Genomic DNA, 25658 nt, shown 5'->3' with positions numbered 1-25658 from the left:
ATATATATTTATGTCCAGAATCCAATAAATGTATCGGGAGAAAAGTGGAATTATGTGAATGATAAAGGAGTTTAAGACATAGAATAGGAACTAAAAATTATTTACATAAATGTTAGCATACTAAATGAATAATAAAAGAATGAAAGATATAACAAAATTTCCAAATAAGGATAAAACAGAAATAAGCTTTTCATTAGAATATAACATTAACCCACATGATATGAATGCAGAAAGGAAGAGGAATGAAAATATGTAAGATGGATAACCCTCAAAATATGATGTGTCTCTAAATGACTTCTAGATGTAACTGTACTTGGATAAAACATAGGTAGCATATTACTGATTATATAGTAAATCCCTAGTAAATATGGTTAAGAGATATAAGATTAAGGAAAAGCATATCACTTCAGTTTGTGGTGGACGAGACAGAAAAATTCGGAGCAAAATATGATATATCCTAGGCCTTAGAAAGAATATTTCAAAAAATTCCAACAAAAGATTAAAGACTGCTCCTTGAACAGTGACTGGAGACACACAGAAATAAAAACCTGGTTTCCCAAAATTGCTTATTAGTTGCAAGGGAAAAAATAGTACTATCCATTAGAGAAACAAGACCTGTTTGATCATGTGATTAACAATAACCATATCCTGTCTTCAGAAGGATACAACATGTATTAAGCACAAAGACAGCTAAAATGCAACCAAAACTAAAAGGCTTTCAGGATAAAATAGTTGTTTGCAGAAAGAATAAAAAAGCAAGAACCAGTCACTGCCTCGCACCCAGGAAATGTATGAATCACAGATAAATTAGAGGCATGTTCCATTTTTCATTGTTGTTGGAGGCAGGAGGCAGGACTTTGCTTCCATATTCTCTATCAAACTCAGAACAGACAACCAGAGCAGCCTGTGATAGTTCGACTTTCCCACCTGGTAGCTTATCAGGGATGTTGCCAAGGGATTTAAGGTACAAATAAGAAGGTTAGAGAAAATGACCTCTTGGCTTTTCCAATTTTTACAGTTTATATAAGGTAATTGAGATGAAATTGGAAAAAATAAAATTACTGGAGTTAAATCTCTCTTACTTAAGTCTTAGGTTTTCCAGTTACCAGTTAAGTGTATAACTTTGGGCAAGTCACTGAGAATTCCTGTATCTCTAAAATAAGAGCTAGATGATTTTTTTGGGTACCTTAAACACTAGCAATTAATTATGCCAGCATATGACATACTTCTTAAATAAACTGAAGGGAGAAGAAAGTCATTCCCTAATGATAAGTGATGAAAAGTCTGATTTAAAAAGATAAATAAATAGTTGACTTGGGTGATGGTATCATGGTGTATGCATATGTTCAAACTCAGCAAAATGTATACACTTAAATTTCAATGAAGCTGTAAAAATATTTAGTTTTAATTTTGCTAAGTCTAAGCAATGAGATATATTACTGTGTAGAAGTTTTAGAGAAGAGTGTAAGATAAGGAAGACCGAATATGAAAGTAGAATTTAAATTCTTTGAGAACTGTTTTCTAGTCATGGCTGATGTATCTCAGTGGTTAGAACATCGTCCCTCACACCAAAGGGTCATGTGTTTGATTCCCGGTCAGGGCACAAACCCAGGTTGCAGATTCTATCCCCAATTGGGGTGTATGAGGCAGTCAATCAATGTTTCTCTTTCATATCAATGTTTCTCTCTCTCTCTCTTTTTCTCTCCCTCTCCCCCTTTTTCTCTCTCTCTGGAATCAATCCAAAAAAAAAAATGTCTTTGGGTGAGGATTGAAAAAAAAACTTTCTAAATTAAATTAATTGCAAATCATGACAATGCTTTAATGATTCATTTTTACTTAAAATGTACATGTAAATAATTTGATGGAGTATTTACATCTTATCAGTCAGCCATGCCATTGTTAGTTATGAAAATGCCAAATATGCTTTTTCCCCCAAATATGCTTGTCATATTCAAATTATATTACAGTTTACTGGAGCTAAATTACCCAAATGAACTAATTTTTTCCTTAAAATCTACTTTTTATTCTGTTAATGGTATTAGGTAAGAATTTTATCTTTCAAACAAAAACAAGAAACCTGACTTCCTTCTAGACTGGCTCCCCCAACTGTGATTAGCATGTCCTGTGCATTTTCTAGCCTAAATATTTCTAAACTTGTTTCTCCCTCTACATTCCGACTCTAATTTACTTAGTTTAAAAGCCCTACTCAGCTTTTCTTTGGACTTCCTGCCTCTAACTTTCGCCCTTTCTCCAGGGTCTTTTTCATATTTTCAGTTCTTGCATAAATGTAAAACGGATCCTGTCACACCTTTTGTTTAAAATTCTGTGGAACTACCTATTTCCCTCCTCTGCTCCCTCCCTTTTATTCCCTATACTTAGAGGATAAAGTCTAATCAACTAAGTATGGCTTATAAGACCCTTTATAATGGCCCCATTCTCCCTAGTGTAAAATGCTGCCACTAGGGCATTAACACTCTCAGCTACAAATGCATGAAGTTTGTCAAATGAAGCATGTTTTCTAGCATGATCAAGTGAGTTGATTCATATGAAGTGGTTAAAATGGTGTCTGTTATATGGTAAATGTTTGAAATGTGTTCGCTATTTCTATTTCATACTTTTTCTTCTTTCCTCAAACTACCAACATACTCTCCACATGTTAACTCTGGGCTGTTGCCAGCTTCCTTTTTTACTGATACAAACAAAAGAACATCCGTAAGCTCCTAATACTATACCTTCTTCTTTCTCTCCTGTTATGACAGATAAACAATGTGTGCTCCTCCTTAGCCAACCTTTCCACCTTTTTGCTAGATTTCATCCTCTCTCCTATGCAAGAATATTGTTCAAGCAACTCTCCTGTCTCCTGCATCATCAACTTCTCTCTCTATTGGGTCATTCTCCTTAGAAAACAACCTTGATATTATTTTTTTCCATTAAAAAACAAGTAAGTCAAAAACATCTCCAGACGTCACATCATCTCTCCTAGTTTCACTTTGTTTTTCTTTCCCTGTAGAGTAAATCTTAAGAGAGCAGGTACAGATATCATTCTCTACCTCAGTCCACTAGAATCTTATTGCCGATTTGCTTACTAAGTCTAAAAACTATACAAGCCGAAACCGGTTTGGCTCAGTGGATAGAGCGTCGGCCTGCGGACTCAAGGGTCCCAGGTTCGATTCCCCAGTTCGATTCCGGTCAAGGGCATGTACCTTGGTTGTGGGCACATCCCCAGTAGGGAGTGTGCAAGAGGCAGCTGGTCGGTGTTTCTCTCTCATCGATGTTTCTAACTCTCTATCCCTCCCTCTTCCTCTCTGTAAAAAATCAATAAAATATATTTTTAAAAACTACACAAATAATTTCAAAATAAAAGAGTAAATTATAGAATATACTTCTTTCTCGTGCATGGTAAGACAAGGAAAATTTGTAACTTTCATTTCTGAAATTATTCTATTTCACTAGAATAACTGGTGAAGTAATTTGTTTATATATACAGGTATGTGTGCATTTATAATAAAATAATTTTGCTAATTAAAAAACCCAACAAATTAATTTAATATGCCATATTATTTCAAATTGCAGAGATTAGTGAAAAAATTATGCTTCAGAAAAAATACACCCTAAAGAATTACTAATAGGAATGCTCACAGAAATGTTAGATAAAGTTGACATGGGGGCAGTTCATGTGTATCTCTGTAGAGCTCATCTACTTAGCTGGGAACTTGAGTTACGACATTTTGGAAATCTTTTGCTTTCAAACCAAGCTACATTCTTAAAATTAAACTATAAAGGGAAAATAACCAATCTAAGTAAAGCTAATAATACTCTAGATGCTAGAACTAAATGTAAGCAAAAATTATGTATATGAATAAATTTTGCATTAATCATCAGTAGGCATAGTTGAATATTTAAAAACATGGCCTTTGTAGTTAGTAGAACTGCCTCATGTTCTGGATCTACCATCTTACTATGACAGTTTCTATAGCAAATCATTTCTCTTCTCTAAGCCTGTTTCCTTATCTGAAAATGGAGACATTATCTCAGATGAGGATGTATTAAAGTGCTTAGGTACAGTGTTTAATACATAGTGGTGATGATTCATACAAGCAAAAATTAACAATATGATTTTCTATACATGTTTTATTTTAGTATCACAAAAGTATAAAATAAAAATGCTTCTCATTTTACTAATTAGTAAAGGGAGTATACGTAATCCATCTTCTAAAGCAAGATGACATGCTGGTCGAATGGATGGCAGTGAAGTTCTGGAAAGGGTAACTTACTCAGATAGTCCTAATAATGGGCACTCTGCCACATTTAATTTTCCTAATAACATATGATGAATACAATTCTAATTTATTTCCAAAATATTAAATACTATTTTTGGATTCCATCGCCTTTTTTTAGTTATGCTAAAGATGAAATCTTCTGGTTTCTGGAGTTTGGAAGTCAAACTTCAGTGAAATTCTGCTGAGAATAAGAGGTATGTGAAAAGATCTAAGTAATTCCTTATGTTACAGTACAGGCAAGTAATGATTCAGAAATTTGGTGAGACATTTCTAGGCCACAATTTCAAATTTATCCCAAGATGGTGGCAAAGGAAGTGGTGGTACTGATAACACTTAGATACAATATGCATAAAATTATATTAACATATGCCGGCAGGAAACTTATTATCCTTTCGAAGAGACAAATCTGATTTATCTTAGTCTTTATAGTTCATTTTGAAATATTTCATTAAATAATTTGGTAAAATAAAATAGTAATTACACTTTTTTTTTAGAAGATTTGTAATGACCCTTTAGATCAGGGGTGGGAAACATCGACCCATGGGCCGCATAAAACTTAGGAAATCATTTGGTCTGCTCCTGCCAAGGCATTAGGAGTGAATTAATTAAATGTTTGATCAAATACAGCAGGCTAATTTTTAAGTTGATAATTTTGTATGGCCCACAAGTGATATAATTATCCAAATGATCCTTGGAAGAAAAAGGGTTCCCTACCCCTGCTTTAGATAGAACAAAAAGGTCCTTATTAATTAGTTCTCCTGCCTATTGTCATCAAGACATTATCAGTGTAATTTCTATTTAAAATTTTATACATATAACATGAATTTTCTGATTATGACTTATTTTCCTTTGTTTTTTCCCCAGATAGTACTTTTAAAACTTCCTGCAACCTGAATACATCTAAATGAAAAAGTCTATTGCTCCATAAAATGAATAAACTAAGTAAGTCTTTACTCCTCTTTATCCTTCTATAATGCTTATCAAGAAAGAAAAAACAACAACTATTTCACACATGTGACACTATTATATTTCCTCAAAATTCTCTTAAGAGACACTCAAATGAATGTCATACATAGAGATGATTAGCTAAATTGATACTACTTATATTTATAAACTAATTAACTTCATTAGTTGAACTTACCTTACGTACAAATCTAGAAAAGTTTATATTCTTGCATATGTTTTACCTTAGTTAGATAATTATATCACAGTTAATAACATCATTTGCTAACTATATGTATATATATATACACTACCCTGATCCCTAATAAAAACTAAATGAGCTAGCATTATCTTAAGTAATCCTAATAACTGTTATCAAAGTAATTTTGTAGAAAAATAACTTAGACAACAGTGTGGATGTAATTTATTAAAGCAAAGAGGTCATGCATTTGAATCCAAATAATGGTTTTGTAAGCTAAGACTTTCATAAACTATCTCACTCAGTGAGTGTATTTATATATTATATAGCCAACATGTGAACTGAAGGCCAAGAAGAACATGTTGTCATATTGTAAGGAACTTAGAGAAGTGTATGTGGAAGCATCAGGAGGTCATTAAGAAAAAGGAACACTCAGTTAAGTGTAATTTTTTTGGGTCTATTTGCCATATTGGTGTGAGGTATTATCATGGATGAAAGGCAAGAGCAATCCTAGGATGCTGAACTGGAATCAAATGATCAGTTTAATGTGTTAAGAATGAGAACAGCAGCAAAAAATAAAAAACAAGAGAAGAAACAACAATTTGAAAAATTTTGGAAACCTAAATTGCTATACATTTTTATGAGCAACAAATTCACTTAAAAGAAACAAACCTGCCCAGTACATTCTCTCTTCCACCTACTGGAATAGTGAAATAGGTTTATTTTCTTTGGGCATCTCTAAGTAACAAAAATCCAACATAAAACAAAGAACGTTATCCCTATAACTGGTGCTTAGCATGGTCATGCATACTATAAAAGAAAAATTTAAATTAAATATGTTTTTCCTAACATATTTAATTCACAACATATTTGTGAATACAGGAATTAGAATATAAAGTGTAAGTCATATTTTAATAACTACACTTAAAAAAAAGTGTGATTAAAAACAAATGTCTTAGCTGCAGAATGTCTTAGCTCAGAATAGCTTAAATGCTTTAAAAATGTGGGAAGGAATAACAATCCTCATTAAGTAAAACCAGTCTGTTGAGTTGGTAAATTATTAGTAACTGATAAACAACTCAGAACAAAGCTTCAGCAATAGCTTAATGAGGCAGGTAAGACTGACAGACTTACTCTGAAGCTGAGGCTGCTGGAAGGAAAGGGGCTGTCCGAACACAAATGGGCTGTGGACTAGGGAAGAGGGAGGTTTTGCAGCTTGATCAAAGATGGAAGGAGCTGGGAGATTGGGCCGTGACTGAATTGAATTCAATATGGCACTCAGTTGGTCACCTGCAGTGGGCAAAACAGTCAAAACTACAACTTGTTATTAATTAACACCCCAAATGGCAAAGTAAGCCGTGTTTTATGACATTCAGATAGTCAAACACTAAATAAAACTATGCCAATTCAGAAATATGTGGAAGTTGGTGATCATTATCCTGAAATTAGGGACCAAAAGTTTCATATTGTTTTAATATTGGAAGCACCCCACAAAATCTATTATAACAGCCCAAATCCATTTAAATTCATATACAGCATCTAGCAGCAGCATGTGAGAATACCAAGTCTATGAAGAACCTATGATACATTGAACATCATCCCATATAATAAAGAGCTAATATGCAAATGGTCATCACGCCCTCACCTCGGGGCTGGGGGACCTGAGGCGGAGCCCCCCACCCAGCGGGGCTTGACGGGGGACCCGAGGCTGCGCCCCCCGCCCGGTGGTGCTTGACGGGGGTGGGGCCAGCCAGGTCTGGGTCTCGCGTGATTTTGAGGCGCACGCAGGTGGGTGGAGACTTGACTCTGGGTTCCATAGTGCACCCCAGACTCTGACAGGAGGGAGATTTTCATATACATTTTACTAATTTTCTTTCATCTCTGACATACATTTCTATTATAGAGAAAGCGCAAATAACAATATTAAAGTATTTCCTCTAATTAATTCCCTTTTAATATGCACGAATTTTGTGCACTGGTCCACTAGTGTAAGAATAAGTGAAGATCTAAATGTCTTTGTATGAAGTACCTGACAATGACTAAGTACACTTCATGCAAAAAATAAGCAAATCAGATGAGGTGCTTTGTTTTTTTTTAATGTGGAATTCAAGGGTAGCAAAGTATATTTTATTAACTTAGTAATATATTTATATTATAGTTAAAAATTAAAATTTTCATTTTTAAAAGTTAATGTTGAAGAAATTATACATTTTGAAAAGCATGATCTCTTTTGCTTTAATGGGTAATATAAAAATCTATATGATAACAATGTAAAAAGGAATATGAGGTATCTAATTTATTAGAATAGTATCTCAAATATAAATTCTGACATTTTCCCTTAAACTAAAATACAAAGGAAAATAACAGAAGAATATTGTTAAAAATATGAAGTAATGTAACTGGATAGATAATAGTTTCTCATTTATGAGAATATATATAAAATAGTTTAAATGATGCTGAAAAGAAAAAGAAATATACCCAGACATAGGCACAACTGGAAATAGCACCTCTCAGCCACATTCCTTATGTATAATAAATCTTCATAAATGAACATTTCAAATGAAGCACCAACAGGAATATTTATATGGAAAGAGCTGTGCACACAAGCGGTACATTTTTACTTTTTAAAAAATTAATGCTGTAGGTTAAAAAAGGATTTTAAAGATTATGATGAATTTTATAAAGAAAAATAATTTCTTGATCTTGAATAGTATAAAGAGTTAAATAAAATGGGAACTATTATTAAAGGTAAGATAATAAATAAATAAATAAATGTTATATATTTATTCAGATTAAAGTTCTTAATATTTCTCTACTTCACCTAAATACTTAAAAAGCCTATTAATAATTACATGCTATTTTTGAGCAATATTAGGAAATCATATTTTTTAAAAGTAATATATCATTTTTATTAATAACACATGTTGTCGGCAATGTTTGCATCTCTTAAAAGTTGATTTTTATGGATGCCCTATAAATTATATTTTAAATACTGATTTTAAAGTGATAGTCACCAGTACAATTTAGACATTTTAGAGACTGAAAGCATACAATTTGAACTAAACATGGCTTTAAAACAGATTACTATAGAAGTACAGTAGTGGTAAGTAGTGTTGAAATTTTAACTTAAGGATTGACAAAGGTTGAAAGGGACATAAAGAAAACACCACCAAGAATTTATCCTACTTAAGTAAATAGTAGGGTAAAGAAGATCTAGCTAAAGTTAGTTGAAATCTGAACCACCAGGAATGAGCAAGCATTTGGTACACAAACCTGTAGGAGAGACCAGCACAACAGAGTGGGAGAGCCAAACCAAAAAGAAATCTTGTGGTTAGGCTTCCTTCATAACAATATTCTGTGGAAAATAATATATGACGTGGCTTTATTTTAAATTGAATATTTCCTCTACATTGATGTAATTTTATTTTTTATAGACTATTTCATTATTTTACTTGCTCTGTAAGTCAGGTATTATGAAACTATTTATTTCTTGAAATCAAATCCGGTGAATTAGTTTAAATAACACTTTAAATTAAAATTATTTCCATTAATTATTCTCCCTCTCACCTATCATCCAACTGAATGCTACCTGCTGACAATATGGCTAATTTTGAAGGAGTCAGATTCATAGGAAAGAACATGAATATGTCTGAATTTATATACAAATGAAATTTTGAATAAAATTCAGGTATAAATTATTACAAAATAATAAAGAGCTAATATGCTAATTAGATCAAACAGCAGAACAACTGTTCAAACTTCCAGATGACTATCCAGACAACCTTCAGGACGAAGCCAGGGCTGCGAGGGTCGAGGCAGCCAGGGCTGCAAGGGCCAAGCCCCTTGCACAAATTTCACGCACTGGGCCTCTAGTTTCAAAATAACTATTGTTTTAACTGTCCATGATGCTGCTCTCTTCCATTCATGCAGCCCAAAAAGTAACATACATTTTATATCCATACTATAGGCCCGGTGCATGAAATGAGTGCATTGGGGGGGGGGGAGGGAAAGGTGTCCCTCAGCCCGGCCTGCACCCTCTCACAATCCAGGACCACTGGCTCCTAACCTCTGGCCTGCCTGCCTGCCTGATCGCCCCTAGCCACTCTGCCTGCCTGCCTCATCGCTCCTAACCACTCGCCTGCCTGCCTGATCGCTCCTAACCGCTCGCCTGCCTGCCTGCCTGATCGCCCCTAACCGCGCTCGCCTGCCTGCCTGATCACCCCTAATCACTCTGCCTGGGACCCTGCCTGCTGTGCCAGGCGCCTCTGCCTCGGCCCCCACAGCTTCATCCAGAAAAACGCCCGGAAGGTTATTCGGCTGACTGGTCTAATTAGCATATTACACTTTTATTATTATAGATGGCTTAGGATTTTGGCTTCATTATACATACCAAACCCAAAGATATAATGTCATGAAATTCTAAATGAACTAAGATAACTTGGTTAGACATTCAAAACCCCACAAATTTAATAAAGTTGATATACAACATTATTTAAAAATATTACTTAAAATGTTTTTATTTTAAGTGGATCATTTTATTTTATTTTTATTTTATTTTATTTTTAAATAATATACTTTATTGATTTTTTACAGAGAGGGAGGGAGAGGGACAGAGAGTCAGAAACATCAATGAGAGAGAAACATCGATCAGCTGCCTCCTGCATACCCCCTACTGGGGATGTGCCTGCAACCAAGGTACATGCCCTTGACCGGAATCGAACCTGGGACCTTTCAGTCTGCAGGCCGATGCTCTATCCACTGAGCCAAACCAGTTAGGGCATTAAGTGGATCATTTTAGAAAGTTCTTTTTTGCTTATTAACATTACTCCTAATAATTAGATGACAGAATTATTTGACTAGATATAGTGACACAGAATCTTTATGATGCAAATTCAAAATGAGTGTCTCTAAAACAGGAACAAATAAGTAAATTAATTATAAACTTAAGCTAAAACTGACAAAAACACAAACACTAAAGAAACATCTTTGTAAACATTTGGTTCTTAGTTTTCTAGGAAAAAAACTTTAATGACATTTGTAGGTCAAGGGTAATTAAAATGGGTAGAACAGAAGGTAATGAAAATATTAAGATAAGGTATGTCCAAGACTACTTTTAAACACCTACCTTTATTATTTCCAAGTCCATAATCAAATCCTTGGGCACTGCAACTTGCCCCTTTATTAAAGGCTTGCACTGAGAAAGGGCTTGGAGGAGGAGTTTGAGAATTTTGATCCAGAAGAACTTGTTCTACAATAAAAGGCAAAGCTATAAAACAAGTTTTTTTATGTGTTATCCCCTATTCAAAGAATAAAGAGATAATTCAAGAAAATGTTTATGATGGTCAGATTTTAAAATACCTCATATTTAGATCTGATAATAAGTTTACCAATTAGGTTATTGATACTGACAAAAAAAGTACATGACAAATCTTTGTTTTCATTTATCAAATACACAGTGAAATTTATAAATGGGATATTCTCTTATGGAGCCAATTTACTTTTATTATGATTAGAAATACATCACTGAATGTAGTACACTAGTATTTCTGGACCAGAAACTCATATTTGTAACAAATTTAAACAAGGGCATTTTACAAAACAAAAATGGATGCCCTATAACCAGAAATAAAAATATTTTGTATATTAGTATTCAAACAGGAAAATCATCTTCAAAATGTCTAAGTATATGGTACCAAAAGAAATTTTCACTTGTGAAATATTTTAAGTTTTGAATGCAAAAATTATTGAAAATTTAAAATTTAACTTATTTTTACTTATTATATAAAGATAGTTTCCCCTAAATAAAAAGATAATAAACCAGGTCATGTAGTCAGAGTTATTAATGCACCCTGAAGTAAACAAATGTATCAGAATTCTTATTTCAAGAAAGAAATGGCAAATGTTTTATCTAGTTTACAAATTGCAACAATGCAACATACAATTGGTAAGCTAAATTAATCCTCTATTAACAATCAAGTGGCTATAAAATTCTAATACTAAAAACACTAATACCTTAATTAAAGTCATATAATGCCAGCTTAAAAAAAAAAGCAAAAATAAAAACTGCTGAAAGGTAAAAAAGGAAAAGTACTTCTTTAAAAATAATGTTTTAAATTTATTTTTTAAAAGTCAATAATCCCTTTAAATAGAAAACAGAACTAGAAGAACATGGTGGAGTAAATCAGAATTCTGCTGTAACTATGGTAGTGTACAATCTACCCTTTACCAGCACTTTTAGCCTTTTTTCAATAAACCAATCATAGCACTTCCCTTAAGCAATGCTCCTTAGTATAAGGTATTTCAGCAGTGGAATATTTCTTCTGAAACACACTCATGAACAGTCATCTGAATGGAAAAGATAGCATCGCTTTCACCCTGTAGACTCAAAATGGTCTGGCCCCAAGTGTAAACTGTTTTGACCATAGCAATAACTTTGCTTACTAGGTTTTATCTATGGATACCAAAGACCAATAAAGAATTTTTACAAAGAGGAAAGCCTTTGTTTTGTTCATACTACTTTATAGAAATAAATTATTTTAATGCCAAGTCCTCTTATTTCCATACTAGAGGCCCAGTGCACCAATTCGTTCACAGGTGGGGTCTGGCTGGCCGGTCCCCAATTGGTGGATTGGGGCCAGGCCTGTGGGAAGGAGATGGCGGGAGGTTGGCTGGTGGGCCCACCCTGATTGGGGCCCATTCAGGGCCAGGCTGGCTGGGGGCAGGGGCCGCGGGCGATTGGCTGATGGGCCCTGCCCCAATTGGGGTGGGGGGCCGACTGGGGTGGGGAGGGGCTGTGGGTGGTGGGCCGGCCAGCCCCAACCCCGATTGGTGTGTGTGTGTGGCCGATCAGAAACAGAACTGGCTGGGGGGAGGGGCCTGGACCAATTGGGCTGCAGAAGGTTGGCCAGCCGGCCCACCTCCTATTGGAGTGTGGGGGTAATCAGGGGCGGGGCCGATTGGGGTGGTGGGGGCCCATCAGGGGCAGGGCTGGTGGGGGGAGGGGCTGCAGGTTGGCTGGCTGGCTCCACCCCCTATTGAGGTGGGTGGGCAATCAAGGGTGGGGCCGGACTGGGGAAGGGGCTGCTGGCCAATTGGGATGGGGTGGGCTGATTGGGGGCAGGGCTGGCTTGGGGAAAGGGCCACCGAGGGAGGTTGGCTGGCCACCCCCACCCCCCAATCTGGCCGGTTTGCTGGCCCCAGTGGGCATCGTAGTGACCGGTTGTTATGGTCGTTACAGCATTCTGGTCACTGGCTATATTATCTATCTATCTATCTATATCTATCTATATCTATCTATATCTATCTATCTATCTATCTATCTATCTATCTATCTATCTATATTAGTTACATACTAATACCAATGAGCAGACTATTTAGATACTGTATCAACTAATCTTAGTGGTTTTAAAGCACTAATTTATCATTCTTTCCTTATCACCTCAGCAATTATGTAAAAAAATATTAAGACTCACATTATGTACACTAATAAAAGAGAAAGATGCAAATTGACCGTACCTTCACAACACCCACCAGCCAATCAGGAGTGAGTATGCAAATTAGCCCAACAAATATGGTGGGTTAATTTGAATACATGGGCGCTGAGCAGCTGGGGGCGTTCCACACCACCCCAGTCGCTCTGGGCCTCTGGGTGGCAGAAAGGCAGCTTTTGGCCAGAGTGAAGGTGGTGCTGGCAGCCAGGGGAAGGAAGGCCCATTCTTGCACGAATCTTCGTGCATTGGGTCTCTAGTATGTATATATAAAGAGAAAAGCATTAAGTGATTGTTATTTGTTCATTTGTCTTTCAGATCAAACTCACAAAGTATCCTCATTTTGTAAATGAGAAAACTGAGGCACAGAGATATCAGGTAAACTGGCTGAGGTCTCATAGCTAGGAAAGTTGTAGAGTTGGCATCTGTGCCCTGGCAGTCCAGCTCCAGAGTCCTCTCTTACACATTAAACCATATGGCCAAGTAAAATGACTACTAGGCTAGAAAAGACCCTTTGCTAGTCACTTAAACCATTCTCATATTATTTAACTACATCCTACATAAATCTGATCTCACTTCAGGTATTTTAATTTATATCTGAATATGCCTATATAACAAAAATCTTTAAGAATTTATGAATATGCAGTTAATATACTTTAATATGTAGTATGTTGTAAATGAGGTCATTTTGTAAAATGTAGGATTTACATCAATAAAGCCTTTTTCTTTTTCAAAACAGTGAAAAACAGTTCTACCATGTCAACATTTTATGACCACATCATCTCTGACTATGAAAAATTTATCTGTAAAGACAAGGAAGGGAGTAGGTTCCCAAATAATGTTCAATGATTTTTTATTTAAATTCTTTATTGTTTAAAGTATTACATATGTCTCCTTTTCCCCCCCATTGACCTCTCCCGGCATTCAATGAATTATTGATACAGTATGGTATGGTGTAATGAGCACAGATTTTGAAATATAAATGAAGATTCTGGCTCAAGTCTTATATCTGCCATCTATCCAGTTGTATAAACGTAGGCAAGTCATTTTAAATTTTATGAACTTTAGTTTCCTTACCAGTAAAATGAAGATTATATAATCTATCTCAAAGGCTTATTGTGGATAAAAGGGGGAATATTTTATTTATAATTCTAATACATCTAAATGTACTCTATCATTCAAGCAGGTTTCCAAACTTCTTTGAATTTATGTTTATGGACATATTGCCTCTTGGATAATGAATATTTTAAGTTTATTCTTTCTTGGATAAAAAAGCATATACTATTATCTCTCTGATATTATTCTATATTTTTGGGATTTGGTAGAAAAGTATATGTTTATTTTACACATTCATTTTGATGTCCTTAATAATATTTTTGTGACTCAACTTAAAGTTATAAACTTAGTGAGCAAAAAACTCTGGGCCTGTCCATAGGAACCATCTGGGTATGAAGAAGTAAAAATTAACTTGAATACAGTATCAGTTTTGCTCTAGTGGTGAATACAGTTCTTTAGGAACACTGAGGGAATTCTTGACTGTCAGATCAGGTAAAGTGATGGTGTGGTCTGAACTCTGAAGAACAAGTTTTTCTACCATGTGAATAGAAAGGGAAACAAAATGGAAAATATTTTATTAAATGAGATCACTGTTGAAAAAGGTAAATGAAGTTTCAAGTTGAAACCCTAAGAACAAAATAGGAAACCCCCAGAAAATGCTTTGCATTTATTCAGTGTTTTTTCCTGAGACAAAATTCATTCAAGTGAAACTGCCTGGGAGAAGTGCTATGATTGATGGTTTGAGAATCAAACTTCCATTTAGTGGTAGGAAGGGCAAAACATTCAGTCCTATACTGGCACAGAAGAATGATCTCACAAATTCATATTAATCAAAAGCATTTCTTAAAAAGATGGATTCATATGTTCTTTTAATTCTCTTCTTTGATGTGCATTCATTTAGTACCCATGTATTTTACAAATAAATATTAACAATTGCAAGATTTTATTACGCTTAGCGTTTACTTAAAAAATAAACATATGAAAAGCTCTTTATGATAAAAGAAATGCACTTTAAACTTCTGCTTTCAAGGGTTAATCAGAATAAATCACAAATGTAAGCCAACTTGCCATCTTCATGTCGGAGGTACTGGTTTCCGCCTCTGTCTCTAGCTAAGGACCATGCCTCTCCTTCATCACTCTCACAGAACTCTACCATGCTGTTCTTATCCAGCTGCACCCATGTACCTTCAGAATTGGTTACCTAGTACATAACAAAAAGCATGATTGATTGGCTTGATTCTCTCAGGGCATTTAGGCTGAAAAGCAGCAAAAGTTTAAGAGTTTGAATAGTGTAATCATTCCAATAAATATCTACCATGAAATTAGTTTCTGAAATTAAGACCATAGCCCAATGTAAGACAAAAATCAATAAAAGTTATTTAAAATACTGCTTATTTATGACTTCAGTTAAAATAATTTTTAAGGCACAAGGATAATCCCTAAATAATTTTAAATGTTTCAAACAACACATGGCTCTTTTTTTAAACACCTAAAATGTCATAACACAACATACTCCATTATTTAGGTTGGTAGTGCCTATAATACAACTTGAAAATGACCCTGACACTAAGAAATAGCATGACACACTACATCTTCAAGCTCATCATCTGAGGCAAATGCCACAGTTGATGAAACGGTAATTTTATTTGCTCAGGACTTCAGTAAGACACATGAATGAGAACAAAGAAATGAAACCTTTTGTATATATCACATCTCCATACTGATCCATAGCAAATATTTTAAAGTGCTGTTAATCCATGACAGTACAGTACATTTATAGTAATAAAAAGATATATGTAATACCAAATTCTTATATACACAGACACATCATTTTGTTAATATAAATATTGTTTTCACAAGGATAATTATGAGAATAAAATTATTAGAAAAGCACAGAAAAATTACATTAGTATTTCCAATACAAATAAAGATAAATAACATTAGCATTAAAAAAACCTGGAATGGAAATGACAGCCTTTGGAAAAAAGAGATGCTTTGGTTGTATTACATTAAAAATGAATATCTTAAAGTCATGAAGCTACAAGAATCCATACCTCTCCCACTGCTTTGACTTTGTTTCCCAGAACTAACATTCCAATTGGGATACCTCTAAGGTTAGGGCAGCTTCTGATGTTGTGGCCGGAAGGTCCCGTCTTTACTACCTTGTACATGCCCGGACCTCCTCGCAAGAACGGCATATCTTGTTCTTGCATTGTTGCTTCCTGTGGGCAGCAGGAGTTTACGTCTTTGAAAAAGTCATCAGGATTAGTTTTAGGTTCCTGAAAATTTGAATAGGAAAAGAAAATAAACAAAATACGATTATCACTTTCAACATATTCCTATTAATAGTTTTCACAACAATTCTATAATGCAGGTACTGTCAATTAAGAAAAAGAATATATAAACAAAGATAACTGAAGTATTAGTCAATACTACCATTAAAGAGCCATTCAGTTTTTCAATTCTTAATAATAATTAAAATAAAGTTCAAGAAAATATAGCAGGACAGCTATTGAACCCCAGACTTTTGACTAACATATCACAATTTGAGAACTACAACAGTACTTGATTTTTATTTTAATACAATATTTAACAGTAGGGGAAACAAAAATAATTTACTATGTGAACCATAGCTGAATAATTTTGAATCATTATTACTGCATTACTGTATGTTGGTATGGGTTAAAAAGCCTAAATATTCATTTCCTTCCACTTCTGTCTGTAATAATTATTTAAAAATAGAGAAAATAAGTGTGAAGGCTCTGGAGACTTAGCTATAAACAGAGATAACAATGACGAAATGTACATAAAATATACCTACATGTTAATATTTACTAGTTATGAGTGAAATAAGAATGTTTTTAAGATTTTAACAACTCATACTTCTTAATATAGTATAAATAAAAATGTCTTGCTAGATTAGGCCATTATTAAACAGTAATATATTAAAGCTATTAAAACAAAATAATTACACTTTTAGTAAAGAGGACAGATTAACATTAAAGAGGCATTTTTACATAAATATAATGCATTTGGATATGAGAGTCATTTCTACAATAAAAGAAAAGAACATGCCCTAAATTTTCTGTTAACTCTGCTGTGATGGAATTGTTTCCTATGTAAATGCAATGAAGAGGAATAACAACCTTCCCATATTTTTTGTTCTTCCAACTAAATGTAAATCAAAGTTCCACACCAAGAATTCTTCCATTTGCATCATTACTCCTTTAAAACAGATTTAAACTACAATCTTAAATTCAGTAATATACACTCTACAAATTGCTCTATATAGAAAGTCAGTAAAAGATGATCATAATGAGACACTTACTCAAACATGAAGTTAAAATTAATATTTAGTAGCCCTGGCTGGGTGGCTCATTTTGTTGGAGCATCATACCATACACCAAAAAGTTGCAGGTCTGATTCCTAGTCAGGGCACATACCTAGGTTGGGGTTTTGGGTTTGGTCTCTGATCTGGGCTTGTATGGGAGGCAACTGATCAATGTTTCTCTCACATCTATGCTTTCCTTTCTTTCTCTCTCCTCCTCCTCCTCTACTTTCACCTCTTCCTCCTCCTCCTCCACTTCCTCCTCCTCTCTTTCTAAATCAATAAACATATCCTCGGATGAGGATTAAAAAAATCAACTTTTTAAAGAATATTTAGTAATGTTAGAATAAAATAAATAGTAACACATTATACAAGATAAAATATTATTAAATAGCTCTATCACTATAAATAGTCTCATAATAGGAGGTATATAAATATGTTCATTATGTAGTAGAAAATAAAAAAATAAAATCCTGAGGTTAAAAAAAATGTAGATTCAATAATTCTGTGTACTTGTGGCTTTAATTCAGTATGTTTGGGCAGGGAAACTTTTAGAGCAACTAGCAACCTTCACATAATATTTTGCACATATCACTGTGGTGATTAATAATAATTACTTTGTAGTTATACAAATATGCACTATGGACAATGTTTATTTACATTTACTATAATTAACATACTTTACTTATCCTAAAATTTTTAGCTATATATTGGCAATTTAATGGAAATGAGAATTTTACTTGAAAAATTCAGACTAGATTAATAATCTAAAATAAGCTTAAAATATCCATTTTATATACGCATGCATGTATACCTGCAAACACTTCAATATTAATATGAAGAGCACTCACGAATTGAGAGTAGGGTCTAAAGTTTAAATTGTGCTACTACACTCACAAGGATTTCAGTAAACATTTAAAAACGTTTTGTTGATGGTAATCAATTTTAGTAAATACATCATGCTATTTCAAAGTTGGATAAAGGCAAGTTAGTCCTTATTACAACTGAGGTTAAAAAATTACATAGTATAAGATAAAAAATCACAAGCAAATATTAATAGATTTAGAGAAAAAATAATCTCATTGGTATTTAATGATACATCTGGAGCATTTTATTATAATAGTATTTCTAACTTTTGATTATTCAGGGTAACACTGAGAGGTGTGTTGGCAAAAACTAATAATACTTGCAAGTTATTCACTGAAAGGTAATATATGAGAAATTTTATTAAAATATTTAATTGAATAATTAAATAAGCTATATTAATAAATGTAAAACAAAGTCTATCCAACTTTTTAATATTCAACAGTATAAAAAGAACTGACAGACATAAAGTCAGAACTGTGCTTTTTACTCTCAAGCAAAATCCTAAAGTACATGTTCAATTCAGCACAGTAAAGTAAGACCTGGCACCAGAATATGATTTGTAGTCCCTCCCCATTCTCAGATAAACATTCAAAAAGGCATTGTGAAAGAATAGGAAAAAACAGAAGAGCCATAGGATCAAGTCTCTCCCACCTAGATAAGCTAGTTCTGAAAAAGCTAGACTTTTTTGTGGGAGAAGCTAGTCATAAAATTGTGGGAGAAGCTAGTCATAAAAGTAAACACAGTGAATTTGAAGTCATGTAAAAGTTTAACTTAAACTAATAATAGTCTTTGGGAGAAGTAGAGGGGAAAGAGTTACAGGGGAAACTCAACTGCAGCACTTTGTATACGTCTTTTTTGGTTAAAAAAATTATTAATTTTAAGCCAACACTTCAAAGGATATCATGTAAATTTGTTATACATGCTGAAATACCTGAATAATGTATGATTGTTCCTTACAGTTAACTCACCTGGGGGGAAAAAGCTTTGGAAGTCCATGAAAATACGTCCAAATCCCTGACTCCTTGGCTAGCATTAAAGATATTCTGAGCAACAAAGTTTAAGAAAGAAAAATATCAACAAAGAAAGGGAACAGGATATCAGCTGCAGAAGATGAGTTCACAGTAACAACATTGTTCTGTACTCTAGCACCAGCACTGAAATATTATTTTATTAAAGGGAAACTGAAGCCACCTGAGTAAACCACACATCAAGGAAATTCTGATAAATAAGTTTTGTCAAAAGCTCTCCATGGATATAGTGTGTCATGCCATTTACTAAAATTGACTGAAAGCTTAACACCATAAATGCAAGAAGGAAACCTTAAAACCCCTTATCTGATGACATATCTGTTCCAAAATAATCAGATTTGTTTCATGACAGAAAACAGTGCAGTTTTATAAAGAAAATGTGAATACAGATTGCATAGATAGCGCAACTGTTACTATGAATAATAATGGCATGTAGTATATGTGAACTAGTTATCACTTTTTAAAGTACACCCCAAAAAAGTAAATTAGGAAAAAACCTTAAGTAATTTTTCTGTCTTCTATAAATGCAAAAAATCAGTTGGAAATGTTATTGAAAGCTGTTAGTAAATTTGTTAAGCAAGCATAGAGAAAAACACACAATCTGAATCTTTTATCAAAAAACAGGCCAAGTTTTCTCCATTTCAAAGTTTAGGAAATACACAGATCATTTAGTCACTATGTTCAAGTCTAAAAATATTTTGTTAAAGCAGCATAGTCCCAGAAGAAATATTTTCACAAATTCATAAAGAAAATGTAAATGATATGCATTTTACATAGATATATCATTCTATTGTATTTATCTGATCTGAAATAAAAATCTTTCCAGTGAGTGGTAATTACACAATTTTACTGCTTATGTACTAGTAAATACTGTGATAAATGATTATTTTGGAGAAAATGAGGACATTCAAAATGTTAATAAAAGCTGTCATCATCCAAGACTGCAACACAAAGGAAAGAATATAATTCCCAACCAATTATAAACCATTTTAGATAACAAGATTTTATTTAATATGCTCTAGTTCTGTAATTTCCTCATATATATATGTGTATAGACAGACATAGACACACCCCCATATACAGACATATGTGCTAATTCATAAATATATGACACATGAAAGCCAGAAAAATGAGTTTCTAATAATATACCTACAAATAAATATAAAACAAAAACAAAAACAAACCCCAAACCAAACCCCCTTCCACATTTAAAAACGGATAGAGGATAGGGTCCTTTCTCTTTAGGTGAGCTGGAAACATGAAATTATGCTTGTTTGTTTGTTTTTTTGGGGGGAGTGGGGGGGTTGAAATGCCCTTACTGACTCATCCATGTACTATATAAGAATTTGTGAAATGTTTGCTCAATGGTTTTTCTCTTTCACAGGGAATGGTGTTGCAGATCTTTGACAAAAAAATATCAAGAGTTTTTAAAGCATTTTTTAGCTTAATTTTTTCTTTTAGTATTAAAACAACGAAAAGCAATGCCAATGAAGTTAGTTATAAAGAAGGAATGTGGCTATTGACAATATTTCAAGCTTGCACCTTTTTTTAATTTCAAAGTGCAAATTTAAGTATTTTCTAAGTTTGAGCACATGAGCTAACATGTACAAGGATATGTCAAAGTGATGTAACTGCTAATCACAGTTATATATTGTGAATAAAATTCTATTTTATACAGGCTAATTATGTGTGGATTCAAATTTCACACTTTTTGGCCTTTATTCTGCATTTATAGAAAGTTCTTAGTCTGCACTGGTTTACTATAAGATTATTATGGTTATTTTCAAAATGTAGTGACCTGACAAAATTGCATTTATCAGAAATAAAAAATTTACCAATCAGGAAGCTGGAGTTTAAAAATAAAATGTACTTGCAAAGTGTTTTTTTGAATATTTAGGAAAGTTTAGTATATATGTATGCATGTGTACACACACACACACACACACAAACACACACTTACAAAAATTTAAATCATTTTATTCTCAAAGACTATTTTAAAGGCAAAAAGAGGTGTGTGAAGAAAAGGAAAGCATATTAAAAACCTAAGTAAATTAATGAGTACCAAATCGCAACTCTTATATAAAATTAATTAATTTCCAATCCTTATCCACACTCTTCCCAACAGTTTGTTTGAGTCAGGACCCAAAAAAGATACTAATATTGAAGTAAATGCAAAAATTTTCAAACTAGAACAGGTTGAAGGGGAGATGTAAAGATTGCAAAGGGAAACTTTTCTGTATTTTTGCATCTTAAGTTAGTGACATTGGTCCTTCATTTTTTAATTTATCAGTGTTTTGAAATTATAAGCCAGAATTATAGTTGACTTATTCACAAACTAGTGGCCCAGTGCATGAAATTCGTGCACATTAAAAGGGGATTAATTAGAGGAAATAATTAATATTGCTATTTGCCCTGTCTCTATAATAGAAGTGTCAGAGATGAAAGAAAATTAGTAAAATGTATATGAAAACCTTCCTCCTGTCAGAGTCTGGGGCACACCACGGAACCCAGAGTCAAGTCCACGCCCACCCACATGCACCTCAAAATCACGTGAGACCCAGACCTGGCTGGCCCCCTCCCCCCACATTGGGCTAGATCCAGACCCGGCCAGTCCCACCCTTGTCAAGCCCCGCCGGGCAGGGGATGTAGCCTCAGGTCCCCTGGCCTGGCGCCAGAATGGGGGGCGTGGCCTGAGGTCCCCCAGCCCAGACTGGGGCGGGGGGCGTGCCTTGAGGTCCCCTGTCAAGCCCCGCCAGGTGTGGGACATGGCCTGAGATCCCCTGTCAAGCCCTGCTGGGTGGGGGGCATGACCTGAGGTCCCCCGTCAAGCCCCGCCAGGCGGGGGTTGGGGGTGCAGCCTCAGGTCCCCCGGCCCAGCACTGGGAGGGGGGCACAGCCTCAGGTACCCTGTCAAGCCCCACCGGCAGAGGGGTGCAGCCTCAGGTCCCCCAACAAGCCCCACTGGGCAGGGGGTGCGGCCTGAGTTCCCCCGACCCAGCACTGGGGGTGCACCTTGAGGTCCCCTGTCAAGGCCCGCTGGGTGGGGAGCACGGCCTGAGGTCCCCTGTCAAGCCTCACCTGGTCGGGGGTGCGGCCTGAGGTCACCTGGCCTGGCGCTGGGGCGGGGGGAGCAGCCTGAGGTCCCCTAGCCCAGCACCAGGATGGAAAGCGCAGCTTGAGGTCCCCTGTCAAGCTCTGCCAGGTGTGGGGCGCGGCCTGAGGTTCCCTGTCAACCCCACGGGGGTGGGGGAGGGCATAGCCTCAGGTCCCTCCTGATTGCTTGTAAGGCTCCTTATGGGAACTTGGCCTCAGCTGTGGGTGTAGCCATCTTTGTGACCGAGTGATGGTTAATTAGCATATTCCCTCTTTATTAGATAGGATGGCCTGAAGTAAAAAGGAAGAGGAGTGTAAAGTGCTTTCCTAGTAGTAAATGTTTTGAGATGTAAAGGGAGAAGTAACGAGGTGCATTTATTTGGCTGTATTAGTTCCTGTAGGGCAGTGGTCGGCAAACTGCGGCTCGCGAGCTACATGCGGCTCTTTGGCCCCTTGAGTGTGGCTCTTTCACAAAATACCACATGCGGGCGCGCACGTACAGTGCAATTAAAACTTTGTGGCCCATGCGCAGAAGTCGGTTTTTGCCTCTCAAAAGAAATTTCAATCGTTGTACTGTTGCTATTTGGCTCTGTTGACTAATGAGTTTGCCGACCACTGCTTTAGGGGATGAGATGGAGCTGTTATTTCCTCTGTGCAAATATCATTATTCCCTCTGTGCCCTATTACGTTTAGCCTTGCAGAGTAAGGTACTCATTAAAAACTTACTGACTGTATAAGGGCCTGCCCCATTCCCTACAACAAAACCCTGGAAAAGTAGCCTGTCTTTACTGATGCCAGGTTCTGACTCTGTGTTGGTCCTCATCTAACACCTGCATTGATGTAACTTTATATTAGACTAGAGGCCCGGTGCATGAAATTCATGCATGGGGCGGGGGGGGGGGGGTGTTTGTCCCTCAGCCCAGCCTGCATCCTCTCCAATCTGGGACCCCTCGAGGGATGTCCGACTGCCCGTTTAGGCCCAACCCACCAGGATCGGGTCTAAATGGGCAGTCGGACATCCCTCTCACAATCCAGGACTGCTGGCTCCCAATTGCTTGCCTGCCTGCCTTCCTGAATGCCCCTAACTGCTTCTGCCTGCCAGCCTGATCACCCCCTAACCACTCCCCTGCCAGCCTGATTGATGCCTAACTGCTCCCCTACCAGCCTGTTTGCCCCCAACTTCCCTCCTCTGCTGGCCTGGTCACCCCTAACTGCCCTCCCATGCAGGTTTGATCACCCACAACTGCCCTCCCTTGCAGGCCTGGTCCCTCCCAACTACCCTCCCCTGCTGGCCATCTTGTGGCGGCCATCTTGTGTCCACATGGGGGCAGGATATTTGACCACATGGGGGCAGCCATCTTGTGTGTTGGAGTGATGGTCAATTTGCATATTACTCTTTTATTAGATAGGATAGAGGCCTGGTGCATGGGTGGGGGCCAGCTGGTTTGCCCTGAAGGGTGTCCCGGATCAGGGTGGGGGTTCTCTTGGGGGGTGGTGCAGCCTGGGCAAGGGGCCTATGCTGGTTTGCAGGGAAGCCACGCCCCCCAGCGACCCAAGTGGAGGCCCTGGTATCTGGGATTTATTTATCTTCTACAATTGAAACTTTGTAGCCTGGAGCGGAGCCAAGCCTTCTGCTTACTCCGTGGTGGCAGCCATTTCTTTTGGGACTTATTTATCTTCTATAATTGAAACTTTGTAGCCTTAAGCGGAGGTCAAAGCAGGCCAGGGCTGCCGAAGCTTGGCTTCCTCCACCACTGGGGGCAACCCTAGCCTCCTACTCTCTCCAGCTCCATGGCTGCTGCCATTTCTGTTGGGATTTATTTATCTTCTATAATTGAAACTTTGTAGCCTGGAGTGGAGGCCTCAGCTGGCCAGGGTGTGTGGAAAGCTTGGCTTCCTCCATCGCCGGGGAAACCCAAGCCTCCCTCCTGCTCCCTCTGTGGCTGCAGCTATCTTGGTTGGGTTAATTTGCATACCCGCTCCTGATTGGCTTGTGGGCGTAGCGGAGTGATGGTTAATTTGCATATTACTCTTTTATTAGATAGGATCTGTTTGGAGCCCTAGACCAGTTTATTTTGCTACTCTGGATCCTGTCATCTTGAGTCACCACACACACAAAAAAACCCTTATGTAATCTACCTGTTCTCTTATTTTTACATCAAAACTGCTCTATGCTTTTTCTTGATCCAATATCCAACTATTTCCATTTGCCTCATAACTTTATACTGTATGTAATGGTAACCAAACTCACTTTTATCTTAACCCTACCAGACCTGAGGCCCTGAACCTAACTGTCCCCTATATGTGGGCTCCTGAGCAATTCAAACACATGGGGGCAGACATTTGCAATGGCTAACCATGAGGTTTGACCACGATTAGTTGGTTATTTTTAGTTTGTGATGCATTTTTTTCACATACTAGGCAAAGTACCGAAAACTAGGTACAGTGGTATAGCGGCAGATAAGGAAATTACTGAAAAATTGGTACATCGGTCTCGTAGGGTTAAACCTTGCAGGTCACAGTGCTGCCATCACATGTGTGTCTTCCTGTCGATGGGAATGACCATCCAGCTGCCTTTCCTGTTAGTTCTTATACTAAAACAGTTTCAATGACTTTCACTTTTCACTGAACTTCAGCTACCTTGGTTGGCCACATTAACGGGCCATCTATTCAATAAAATGTTCTATTAAGTCAAATTAAAATATTCTACTTTAAGACACAAAGTGCCTATATCCTTCCAACTCTTTAACTAAAGTGCACTCACTTTGTTGTTCGGGGATTGTACTAAGTCCTCCAAGTCCATTGGGCCCCCATTAGTCCGTTCACATTTACAACTTAGGCCAGATCCCAGCTGGTGATTTCAACTGCTCCTCCATCACCATCTGAAATTCCTCTTCAACCCTATTTTTCTGTCACAGCACTCTGGATAATTCCAGTTAGTGCTGGAAGTTGCTTTCTTGGTTCTTTTAATTCTGGACACTTAGGGCTATGTAGGAGGAAGGTCATCCAGAATGGATCCATTCAGTGGTCTCACTGGGTCCTTAGTGGCCCAATAATCCCCAAACAAGTAGTTTTTATGTCAGACCCCTCTTCTATTTCTAACAAACATTATTCCAAAATTTTATGACATTTCTGAATCCTTTAATGTAACTCATCTGTTTCTATCCCAACTGAAAGCTTGCTCTCTTCTAGTTTATGAAGTATCATGGCATCTGCCTTCTACCTCACCCCGTCTTCCCTCCATCCCTAAAAATGTATCTACTGCCACACACATCCCCTCTTCCTTCACAGAAACACCTCTCCAAATATGGCCTTAATTCCATTTTCTCCTTCTTTTTCGGTCTTCAGATTTCTTTTTTTTTTTTTAAATATATTTTA

General features: G+C 36.4%; 1 protein-coding gene across 13 annotated transcripts in view; it reads right to left on the bottom strand.

Annotated features, from left to right (window-relative positions):
* MYCBP2 (MYC binding protein 2) overlaps positions 1-25658 on the bottom strand; it is a 293536-nt gene that overhangs the window by 64146 nt on the left and 203732 nt on the right. For 6 of the 13 annotated variants that reach the window (XM_079778973.1, XM_079778980.1, XM_079778978.1 and 3 more), the window contains 5 exons: positions 19128-19202; positions 16019-16243; positions 15033-15165; positions 10547-10669; positions 6556-6735 (listed from right to left, as the gene is read on the bottom strand). In XM_079778973.1, coding sequence (XP_079635099.1) covers positions 6556-6735; positions 10547-10669; positions 15033-15165; positions 16019-16243; positions 19128-19202 — 736 coding nt within the window. The remainder of the gene's footprint in view (positions 1-6555; positions 6736-10546; positions 10670-15032; positions 15166-16018; positions 16244-19127; positions 19203-25658) is intronic. The other 7 variants (XM_079778981.1, XM_079778982.1, XM_079778977.1 and 4 more) reach the window with 4 other exon arrangements.

This window comes from Cnephaeus nilssonii (genome assembly GCF_951640355.1).
Source record: "Cnephaeus nilssonii genome assembly, chromosome: 8".
Classification (NCBI taxonomy): Eukaryota; Metazoa; Chordata; class Mammalia; order Chiroptera; family Vespertilionidae; genus Cnephaeus; species Cnephaeus nilssonii.
Note: the sequence above shows the minus strand (reverse complement) of the source record. Positions and strands in the feature narration are given on the sequence as shown.